This window comes from Triticum aestivum, chromosome 2A, assembly GCF_018294505.1.
Source record: "Triticum aestivum cultivar Chinese Spring chromosome 2A, IWGSC CS RefSeq v2.1, whole genome shotgun sequence".
Classification (NCBI taxonomy): domain Eukaryota; kingdom Viridiplantae; phylum Streptophyta; class Magnoliopsida; order Poales; family Poaceae; genus Triticum; species Triticum aestivum.
Genome location: NC_057797.1, coordinates 773465955 through 773477904, shown reverse-complemented (window position 1 = coordinate 773477904; position 11950 = coordinate 773465955). Strand labels below are relative to the sequence as shown.

Below are 11950 nucleotides of genomic sequence, written 5' to 3'. Positions count from 1 at the left end.
AGCCGGCCCTCGTGAGCCCTTAGGGAACGTTTTATGTTGGAAATATGCCCTGGAGGCAATAATAAAATGGTTATTATTATATTTCTTTGTTCATGATAATTGTCTATTGTTCATGCTATAATTGTGTTATCCGGAAATCGTAATACATGTGTGAATACATAGACCACAACACGTCCCTAGTGAGCCTCTAGTTGACTATCTCGTTGATCAAAAGATAGTCATGGTTTCCTGACTATGGACATTGGATGTCATTGATAACGGGATCACATCATTAGGAGAATGATGTGATGGACAAGACCCAATCCTAAGCATAGCTCAAAGATCATGTAGTTCGTTTGCTATAGCTTTTCCGAATGTCAAGTATCATTTCCTTAGACCATGAGATTGTGCAACTTCCGGATACCGTAGGAGTGCTTTGGGTGTGCCAAACGTCACAACATAACTGGGTGACTATAAAGGTACACTACGGGTATCTCCGAAAGTGTCTGTTGGGTTGGCACGAATCGAGACTGGGATTTGTCACTCCGTATGACGGAGAGGTATCTCTGGGCCCACTCGGTAATTCATCATCATAATGAGCTCAATGTGACAAATTGGTTGATCACGGGATCATGCATTATGGTACGAGTAAAGTGACTTGCCAGTAACGAGATTGAACGAGGTATTGGGATATCGACGATCGAGTCTCGGGCAAGTAACGTACCGATTGACAAAGGGAATTGTGATGAACTTCAATATGCAGGGGATGGAAAAGATCATTCCTGAGGTATATTCAATGCTGAAATCAGCGGAGGTGGAAATCAAAAAGGAACATCATGTGTTGATGGTGAATAAAACCACTAAGTTCAAGAAAGGCAAGGGTAAAAAGAACTTCAAGAAGGACGGCAGGGGAGTTGCCGCGCCCGGTAAGCAAGCTGCCGGGAAGAAGCCAAAGAATGGACCCAAGCCCGAGACTGAGTATTTTTTATTGCAAGGGAAGTGGTCACTAGAAGCGGAACTGCCCGAAATACTTAGCGGACAAGAAGGCCGGCAACACTAAAGGTATATGTGATATACATGTAATTGATGTGTACCTTACCAGTACTCGTAGTAGCTCCTGGGTATTTGATACCGGTGCGGTTCCTCACATTTGTAACTCAAAGCAGGAGCTGCAGAATAAGCGGAGACTGGCGAAGGACGAGGCGACGATGCGCGTCGGGAATGGTTCCAAGGTCGATGTGATCACCGTCGGCACGCTACCTCTACATTTACCTACGGGATTAGTTTTAAACCTCAATAATTGTTATTTAGTGCCAGCTTTGAGCATGAACATTGTATCAGGATCTCGTTTTATTCGAGATGGCTACTCATTTAAATCCGAGAATAATGGTTGTTCTATTTATATGAGAGATATGTTTTATGGTCATGCTCCACTGGTGAATGGTTTATTCTTAATGAATCTCGAGCGTAATGTTACACATATTCATAGTGTGAATACCAAAAGATGTAAGGTTGATAATGATAGTCCCATATACTTATGGCACTGCCGCCTTGGTCACATAGGTGTCAAACGCATGAAGAAGCTCCATGCAGATGGACTTTTGGAGTCTCTTGATTACGAATCATTTGACACATGCGAACCATGCCTCATGGGTAAAATGACCAAGACTCCGTTCTCAGGAACAATGGAGCGGGCAACCAACTTATTGGAAATCATACATGCTGATGTGTGCGGTCCAATGAGTGTTGAGGCTCACGGTGGCTATCGTTATGTTCTCACCCTCACTGATGACTTGAGTAGATATGGGTATGTCTACTTGATGAAACACAAGTCTGAGACCTTTGAAAAGTTCAAGGAATTTCAGAGTGAGGTTGAGAATCAACGTGACAGAAAAATCAAGTTCTTGCGATCAGATCGTGGGGGAGAATACTTGAGTCACGAATTTGGCACGCACTTAAGGAAATGTGGAATAGTTTCACAACTCACGCCGCCTAGAACACCTCAGCGTAATGGTGTGTCCGAACGTCATAATCGCACTCTATTGGATATGGTGCGATCTATGATGTCTCTTACCGATCTACCGCTGTCATTTTGGGGCTATACTTTAGAGACTGCCACATTCACTTTAGGGCTCCGTCAAAATCCGTTGAGACGACACCGTATGAACTATGGTTTGGGAAGAATCCTAAGCTGTCGTTTCTGAAAGTTTGGGGATGCGATGCTTATGTTAAGAAACTTCAACCTGAAAAGCTCAAACCCAAGTCGGAAAAATGCGTCTTCATAGGATACCCTAAACAAACTATTGGGTATACCTTCTACCTCAGATCCGAAGGCAAGATCTTTGTTGCCAAGAATGGATCCTTTCTAGAGAAAGAGTTTCTCTCGAAAGAAATAAGTCGGAGGAAAGTAGAACTTGATGAAGTATTGCCTCTTGAAGCGGAGAGTGGCGCAACTCAGGAAAATGTTCCTAAGGTGCTTGCACCGACTAGAGAGGAAGTTAATGATGATGATCATGAAACTTCAGATCAAGTTGCTATTGAACTTCGTAGGTCCACAAGGACACGTTCCGCACCAGAGTGGTACGGCAATCCTGTCTTGGAAATCATGTTGTTAGACAACGGTGAACCTTCGAACTATGAAGAAGCGATGGCGGGCCCGGATTCTAACAAATGGCTGGAAGCCATGAAATCCGAGATAGGATCCATGTGTGAAAACGAAGTATGGACTTTGACTGACTTGCCCGATGATCGGCGAGCCATAGAAAATAAATGGAAGAATAAGGTAGACGCGGATGGTAATGTAACCATCTACAAAGCTCGGCTTGTCGCTAAGGGTTATCGACAAGTTCAAGGGGTTGACTACGATGAGACTTTCTCACCCATAGCGAAGCTGAAGTTCGTCCGAATCATGTTAGCAATTGCCGCATTCTATGATTATGAGATATGGCAAATGGACGTCAAAACGGCATTCCTTAATGGTTTCCTTAAGGAAGAATTGTATATGATGCAGCCGGAAGGTTTTGTCGATCCTAAGAATGCTGACAAGGTGTGCAAGCTCCAATGCTCGATCTATGGGCTGGTGCAAGCATCTCGGAGTTGGAACATTAGTTTTGATGAAATGATCAAAGCGTTTGGGTTTACGCAGACTTATGGAGAAGCCTGCATTTACAAGAAAGTGAGTGGGAGCTCTGTAGCATTTCTCATAATGTATGTGGATGACATACTGTTGATGGGAAATGATATAGAATTCTTGGAAATCATAAAGGCCTACTTGAACAAGTGTTTTTCAATGAAGGATCTTGGAGAAGCTGCTTACATATTAGGCACCAAGATCTATAGAGATAGATCGAGACGCCTCATTGGTCTTTCACAGAGTATGTACCTTGACAAGATATTGAAGAAGTTCAATATGGATCAGTCAAAGAAGGGGTTCTTGCCTATATTGCAAGGTACGAGATTGAGCACGGCTCAATGCCCAACCACGGCAGAAGATAGAGAAAAGATGAGTGTCGTCCCCTATGCCTCGGCCATAGGGTCTATCATGTATGCTATGTTGTGTACCAGACCTCATGTAAACCTTGCCGTAAGTTTGGTAGGAAGGTCCCAAAGTAATCCCGACATGGAACACTGGACAGCGGTCGAGAATATCCTGAAGTACCTGAAGAGGACTAAGGATATGTTTCTCGTTTATGGAGGTGACGAAGAGCTCGTCTTAAAGGGTTACGTCGATGCTAGCTTCGACACAGATCTAGATGACTCGAAGTCACAAACCGGATACGTGTATATTTTGAATGGTGGGGAAGTAAGCTGGTGCAGTTGCAAGCAAAGCGTTGTGGCGGGATCTACATGTGAAGCGGAGTACATGGCAGCCTCAGAGGCAGCACAAGAAGTAATCTGGGTGAAGGAGTTCATTACCGACCAAGGAGTCATACCCAATGCATCGGGCCCGATGACTCTCTTCTGTGACAACACTGGAGCTATTACCCTTGCCAAGGAGCCCAGGTTTCACAGGAAGATCAGGCATATCAAGCGTCGCTTCAACTCCATTCGTGAAAGTATTCAAAATGGAGACATAGATATTTTTAAAGTGCATACGGACCTGAATGTGGCAGATCCGTTGACTAAGCCTCTCCCTAGAGCAAAACATGATAACACCAGAACTGCATGGGTGTTCGATTCATCACAATGTAACTAGACTATTGACTCTAGTGCAAGTGGGAGACTGTTGGAAATATGCCCTGGAGGCAATAATAAAATGGTTATTATTATATTTCTTTGTTCATGATAATTGTCTATTGTTCATGCTATAATTGTGTTATCCGGAAATCGTAATACATGTGTGAATACATAGACCACAACACGTCCCTAGTGAGCCTCTAGTTGACTAGCTCGTTGATCAAAAGATAGTCATGGTTTCCTGACTATGGACATTGGATGTCATTGATAATGGGATCACATCATTAGGAGAATGATGTGATGGACAAGACCCAATCCTAAGCATAGCTCAAAGATCGTGTAGTTCGTTTGCTATAGCTTTTCCGAATGTCAAGTATCATTTCCTTAGACCATGAGATTGTGCAACTCCCGGATACCGTAGGAGTGCTTTGGGTGTGCCAAACGTCACAACATAACTGGGTGACTATAAAGGTACACTACGGGTATCTCCGAAAGTGTCTGTTGGGTTGGCACGAATCGAGACTGGGATTTGTCACTCCGTATGACGGAGAGGTATCTCTGGGCCCACTCGATAATGCATCATCATAATGAGCTCAATGTGACCAAGTGGTTGATCACGGGATCATGCATTACGGTACAAGTAAAGTGACTTGCCGGTAACGAGATTGAACGAGGTATTGGCATACCGACGATCGAGTCTCGGGCAAGTAACGTACCGATTGACAAAGGGAATTGTATACGGGATTGATTGAATCCTCGACATCGTGGTTCATCCGATGAGATCATCGAGGAGCATGTGGGAGACAACATGGGTATCCAGATCCCGCTGTTGGTTATTGACCGAAGAGTCGTCTCGGTCATGTCTGCGTGTCTCCCGAACCCGTAGGGTCTACACACTTAAGGTTCGGTGACGCTAGGGTTGTTGAGATATTAGTATACGGTAACCCGAAAGTTGTTCGGAATCCCGGATGAGATCCCGGGCATCACGAGGAGTTCCGGAATGATCCGGAGGTGAAGATTTATATATACGAAGTCGAGTTTCGGCCATCGGGAAAGTTTCGGGGCTAATCGGTATTGTACCGGGACCACCGGAAGGGTCCCGGGGGTCCACCGGGTGGGGCCACCTATCCCGGAGGGCTCCATGGGCTGAAGTGGAAGGGGAACCAGCCCCTAGTGGGCTGGTGCGCCCTCCTTGGGCCTCCTCCTGCGCCTAGGGTTGGAAACCCTAGGGGTGGGGGCGCCCCACTTGGCTTGGGGGGCACTCCACCCCCCTTGGCCGCCACCCCCCCTTGGAGATTGCATCTCCTAGGGCCGGCGCCCCCCTAGGGGTCCTATGTATAGTGGGGGGAGGGAGGGCAGCCACGCCCTAGCCCCTGGCGCCTCCCTCTCCCTCCCGTGACACTTCTCCCTCTCCCTGAGCTTGGCGAAGCCCTGCCGAGATCACCGTTGCTTCCACCACCACGCCGTCGTGCTGCTGGATCTCAATCAACCTCTCCTTCCCCCTTGCTGGATCAAGTTGGAGGAGACGTCTTCCCAACCGTACGTGTGTTGAACGCGGAGGTGCCGTCCGTTCGGCGCTAGGTCATCGGTGATTTGGATCACGGCGAGTACGACTCCATCAATCCCGTTCTCTTGAACGCTTCCGCGCGCGATCTACAAGGGTATGTAGATGCACTCCCCTCTCCCTCGTTGCTAGATGACTCCATAGATTGATCTTGGTGACGCGTAGAATTTTTTTAAAATTCTGCTATGTTACCCAACAGTTTAGATGGTGAATCAAACAATCTCTCTCATTGTAAGTTGGCACACCATACTTCGCCTTATAGTGAGTTATAGCAGCACGTAGGATCTCGCCACCGTTGCGTGATCTGAAGCTAGGTAAACTGTGTGCAATCCCGTCACCGGAGCCCTCTCCCTTAACACCCACGATCACCATGTCGGCTATGGAACCCCGGTTCCTTGTTGCAGACTTGATACCACGACAATTCGAATTGGTAGAACGGACTCCTGTTGTATCACTGAAGTGCCACAACAGAACCTGAAGAGAGGCCGCGTGAGGGAAATGCTGAAGTTGATGTGGACATGCGCGGCCGTCTCGATGAACGAAAGCAGCAGCACCCTGCTTCACTCTTCGACCTGGACAATCAACTGCAATTTTTTGCTGGCCACAGTGATAAGGATCAACGTGACCCAAATGGTTTTTAGGCCCGATCTTTCATGGCATACCCGGACAACTCCGATCGCCGAGCAGAATAGATTCTACTCCCCGATACACAAACACAAGTCCTTACGAATCAGCAAGCACGGAGGTTTTCGAACAGCTCCCTCTAAACTCGATATGGATATCTTACCCTCGAAAACACATCATGTTTCTTAACTCAAAACATAACCTAAGGATACAATGGCCGGCAGCCAACCCTTTATTTATATGGGTGACTCCAGAAACCCTAAACAACTCGGACCCACTTTTCCTGAACAGAAAAAATAAAAACAACACAACCGGAAATTAAAAAAGACACTTTGCGCGCCAATATTGTCACGCCTGCTGGTGGACCCCAGCCGAACTCCTTCAAACTCAGCATGCTCAACAAGCTCTTTCAAACATAGCCACGCCTCCTTTGATCTTCTCCTTGTGCGGCAGAAACAGGAACACTGAGTCACCTGCACGTTGGTACGCTCCTTCCGCGGCATTTGCAGAGAGCACTCCTCGAACTCGCGTCGGCCCAGCAAATTTGGTTTATTTGGCATCACGGTGCTGCCTCGATGTTCACCTTACTGTTGTCTTCGGTGTAAAAATGTTTACACTATGTATTTGATCATTTCAGTATATATGAAAAAAAAGATTATACATGGATTAAAATCGACGTGAAGCAACGCACGGGCAGTGTTTGCTAGTATAAGCAAATTTGAACTTTAGCTTGGTTCCGACATCCAACCAACCAATACAGAGGCTCATCATGCATGCTAAACTGCTAGTACGGAAGGATTCCCAAGGACCTTCCATAGTTGACGACGTCGTCGTATATTTCGTCCAACGCCTTGTACCTGAACTCAAACCCTTCCCTGATGAGTTTCGCCGACGAAATGCAGACTCTCAACTTCTCGGGGCGACCACCAAACCTGATAACAAACATACACGCTATATATTCACAAATCACGATCGAGAGCATCGGAACTTGCCGTGTTTCCATAGATGTTGGCACACACCTGTCGGTATTGACGTTATACTGTGGGTACTTGGCGGCCAGGAAGGTGGCTAGCTCCGCGAGGGTGGTGTCGAGGCTGCTGCAGATATATCTTCCTGACGCAGCCTCCTCCTCGGCTAAGAAGATCTTTGCGCGGCAGAGGTCGTGGACATGGACCATCGGGATCGAGCCAGACGCCCTGTCGACGAGTTCCAGGCTGCGAATCTTCTCGTCGTCACCTGAGATAATCATTCACCACACACGTCGTTCGATGAATTAGTAGTCTCTAATGGTCCCTTTTAATTATCGTTGCATCTTGACTTGGTATCAGGCTCACCAGTCAGCAAAGAAAGGATAACGGGGACGCTGGTGTGGACAATCGTCGCCGGCGCCTCGCCAACCGTGAAGGCGGGGCACACCGTAACAAGGCTGATGCCGCTGTCCTGCGCGAAAGTCCGCGCCGCCTTTTCCATAAGCACCTTTGAGACATTGTAGGCCTGTGATACGGCACGCAAGCATGTCATCACATTCACATTATTTGACAGATTTCTACCCGCCCTAATTAAAATTAAAAAGGAACGGAAGTACTAAAAAAATGTGCATGCCTACCCAGCCGCCGGCCTTGGTAACTCTGAGGTACTCAACGTCGCTCCAGGACTCCTCGTCCAGGACATGGCTGTCTCCTAGTGGCAGAGGCCGGCCGGCGACAGCCGCCACTGACGATGTCAGGATCACGCGCTTCACCGTCCCCGCCCTCACGCACGACCTCATTGCGTTAAGGGTTCCGCTGACGGCCAGCTCGATCACTTCTTTCTGCCATGAGATATAACCAACTAAAAACAGTGCCTTTTCCATAATCAAATCTGACCCTAGTACAGAGTGTTTGGTCAGGCTCTACCTCAGGGTTCTCCGCGTGGAGGTTCATCGGAGCCGCGACGAGGAAGGCATAGTCGCAGCCGGCCACGGCCTCATCGAAGCTACCCTCGTCCTCCAGGTCGGCGCGGAAGACCTCTAAGGGACCGAGCGCTTGCAAGTCCTTGAGATGGGGGTGATTCTCCATGTCATCTGAGATCCAAAAAACAAATAACAGTGCCTGTCAGCTCAGGGTTCATCACATCACAAATTCACAATAGAGAGCGATCGAGGATCTAACCGGACTTTCTGATTGTCGTCTTGACGGTGTATCCCTTTTGCAGCAGCATCTTCACGAGGGCCGAGGCGATGTATCCGTCACCTCCGGTGACACACGCCGTCTTCCTCCTCATCGCATCACCTGCCACGGACGTCATCAGGCCGGCTGGAGGTGGAGAGTCGAGCACCGGAGTTCCTGTTCCTCTGCTGGTGGAGTAGTGCTTGTGGGCGCTCGTGGCTTTCACCTCTCAGGTAACGTGTGTCGTAGCTGGTAATCCATGAGCGGGGTTCGTTAGAGGGATGGTTTGGATCCCAGGAAAAAAAGAGAGGAATGGTTTGGATGCTTTCAAGAAACCACAAGCTAGTTGCATTTATTTCTCCACAGATTGCCACCATATACAAAGGTTAGATGCTTTCCAACTTACCCCGCAGAAAAAAGAGATGCTTTCCAACTTGTAGTTGTCTTTCAGATTGATTAGACCGAGCCAACTGCTCCATTGTGCTCCAGTGATATTGAAGTCTTCCATTTTTTTTTTGCGGGAATATATTGAAGTCTTTCATTGATCTGCTAGTATCCAAAAGAGACGACTGGCAGGTTAGTACTATCAAGTTGGCCATGTAGAAGTGCACTGGCAGGTTAGTTTAGAGTGAATTGCAAAAAACCACCACATTGACGCATAGGTTTGCAGAAAACACCCCTTTACGAATTTGGGCCAGAAACCACTGATTTTCAGCCTAATGTTTTGCAAAAAAATGCTAATCGGTCTATTTGCACATTTTAACCGCAATTATGACATGTGGGGCCCACATTGGTGCATAACGTTCACTATAGACAATGTTAGACTGGTTTTTTTTTCAAAAGGAACCCTCCCTCCAAAAAAAGGGAATCTTCCTTCCATGCTCGATCCAGTCGAGATCAGGCCCCGCCGCCGTTCCCACAGGTCACCGCCGCCGCGACCTGGGCCAAGCTGTTCGCCGCCTCCTTGCTACAGAGCGGCGGCTCTAGCCTCGCGCCCGCCACGGCCACAACCTAGTCTAGGTCGAGGTCGGCGGCCACGGCCGAGGCACACGGGTCGGCTGGCGCCCTGCTCCTGGAAGCATGGGGTGGTGGGCTAGCGGCGGCTTTGACCTCCGAATCACCACACAGAACGGTCGTTGCCTCCTCCTTCAGGCATGGCGGCTCGTTGCCTCCTCCTTCAGGCATGGCGGCAGTGCAACAGCCGGCGCACGGAGTGGCTGCAACCTCCCGGCAACGATGGCAGCATCGGAGCAAGCAGTGGCGGCGGGGCGCAACACAGGCGCACGCAGCAGCGGCCGCGCCCAGCATGTTCGCGAGCAGTAGCGTGCATCACCGGAGCAAGAAGACTAGTGGAGGCTGACATCACCGAAGCAAGAAGACTAGTGGCGGCGCGCATCACCGGAGCAAGCAGCGGCACGCCGGTGAGCAAAACGGGCGCAAGCAGCAACGCCGGCGAGCAAGCAGCAGCAGCAATGCACAGCAAGGGCGCAGCCAGGCAGGAACCCTCACCGGTAAGCTCCGCCATAGCCGGGGCACCGGTGTGGGTGATAGTGCACGAGCGCGGGATGGCCGCCGGCGGAGTATGGTTGAGTTGGGTATGGCAAGGGCCTAATTGCATATTTGTTTTCAAATTGAAGGTTGCCTCTGCAAATATACTCGGTACTAATTGTCATGCCACATCATCAAATGTGGGCCCCACATGTCATAATAACAGTTAAAATGTCCAAGTAGACCGATCAGTGTTTTTTTGCAAAAGATTAGACCGAAAATCAGTGGTTTCTGGCACAAATTTGTAAAAGAGTGTTTTCTACAAACCTATGCACTAATCCAAGAAAGTAGTTGTAATTCTGTTCTCGGTTTTCACAGAGCGACTAAAGTAGCTATGTGTGTGCATGTCGATAGTCTAGTCGTCTCTTTATGTTGTACTAGGAAACATGGCCCGTGTGTTGCAACGGGATAAAAAATTCCCTACCGACACGCACAAAGTAAGTTTTCATTGGCATGGCACGAACACCTGGTTAGATGATGATGGGCTTGATCTAGGTCGCACAGATATTGTTGTAGCATCAGATTGCCAAGGAGTGGTTAATGATATTCAGAGAGGTACGAGCGGTATGTATGCTAGCATTGTCAAGGAAACCAGACCGCAAGTCAGTTTACTAGATGTTCCTTCATCTTCATTGGAAGAGAGTCTAATCTGTATCCCCACGAACTTGTTTTTTGATCAATAAAATGGAGTGTGTTTAGACTAAAGAAAAAACGAATGCACGATTGGGGTTTCAATTTTGTCAGACTGGAGACAAGTTCCATATTACAAGTTCCAGTTTCAGTTCATCGAATTAGAATTGTACGTTTCACCTATCAACTTGAGTTTACAGGAGAAAAGGCAGTAGCAACCCCAATCTCAGGGTAAGAAATGAAGGCCGGTTCTTGTTGTCTCGGCGTTCCGATTTAATCTGTGCTACTTTCAGTCGTATAAAACATGTCGGAATTACTTGGAAGTCATGAGAATGGTTACAGACAAATGCAACTCTCTCAGGGTAAGAATTACAGCAAAGAATGTGACCTCCTGCTGCTCAGCTCCTGCGATTCTAGTCCCATATCTTCATCACCAAATACCCGAGCCAATGATGAGTACTCTGGCTCATATTAGTCATATATATGAACCATACTACAAAATAAGTATTGGACAAGCAGCAACAAAACAAAACTTAACTCTGAAGACCAGAAAGTAGACATGCTTTTCAAACCACGACCGGCAAGCACACTCAAACACACAACTTCTGGTGATACTTGGGCTGAAACTCCATGTCATCTGAGGTGCAAAACAAAATAACGTGCCTGTCAGCTCAGAGTTCATCACATTCACATCACAACAGACAGTCATCCGAATAGAGAGCGATCAAGGATCTAACCAGACTTTCTGACTGTCGTCTTGACGGTGTATACCTTCTGCAGCAGCATCTTCACAAGGGCTCAGGCGATGTGCCCGTCCCCTCCGGTGACGCATGCCGTCTTCCTCCGCATCGCATCACCTGCCACAGACGTCATCAGGCCGGCTGGAGGTGGAGAGTCGAGCACCAGAGTTCCGTTCCTCTGCTGGTGGAGTGGTGCTTGTGGGCGCTCGTGGCTTTCACCTCTCAGGTAACATGTGTCGTAGCTGGTGATCCATGAGCGGGCTTCGTTAGAGGAATGGTTTGGATCCCCGAAAAAAAGAGAGGAATGGTTTGGATCCCCGAAAAAAAGAGAGGAATGGTTTGGATGCTTTCAAGAAACCACATGCTAGTTGCATTTATTTCTCCACAGATTGTCACCATGGAATAACCGGGAAATCTCAATTATTGCTCAGTTGTGCTGCGCTGGATATACAAAGATTAGAGGCTTTCTAACTTGTATTTTTCTTTCAGATTGATTATACCTGGCCAGCTGCTCCATTGTGCTGCCCTGGATATACAAAGGT

The 11950-nt window shown here is 47.9% G+C and overlaps 1 protein-coding gene across 1 annotated transcript; it reads right to left on the bottom strand.

Moving 5' to 3' along the window:
- Positions 1 to 6983: 6983 nt before the first annotated feature.
- LOC123186652 (anthocyanidin reductase ((2S)-flavan-3-ol-forming)-like) lies at positions 6984 to 8794 on the bottom strand. Its single transcript, XM_044598373.1, has 6 exons — positions 8494 to 8794; positions 8239 to 8405; positions 7950 to 8153; positions 7678 to 7837; positions 7363 to 7579; positions 6984 to 7275 (listed from the first exon to the last, which is right to left on the bottom strand). The coding sequence occupies exons 1-6, from the start codon at positions 8627 to 8629 to the stop codon at positions 7128 to 7130; spliced, it is 1032 nt and encodes a 343-aa protein (XP_044454308.1). The 5' UTR covers positions 8630 to 8794; the 3' UTR covers positions 6984 to 7127.
- Between the last annotated feature and the right edge of the window lie 3156 nt (positions 8795 to 11950).

Bases quoted from the DNA above. Each gene is read 5' to 3' on its own strand.
- LOC123186652 (XM_044598373.1), bottom strand. From the start codon at position 8,629: ATGACGTCCGTGGCAGGTGATGCGATGAGGAGGAAGACGGCGTGTGTC. The intron at 7,838-7,949 runs GTAGGCATGCAC...GCCGTATCACAG, and splicing joins TTACCAAGGCCGGCGGCTGG to GCCTACAATGTCTCAAAGGT. The intron at 7,580-7,677 runs GTGAGCCTGATA...TGATTATCTCAG, and splicing joins TATCCTTTCTTTGCTGACTG to GTGACGACGAGAAGATTCGC.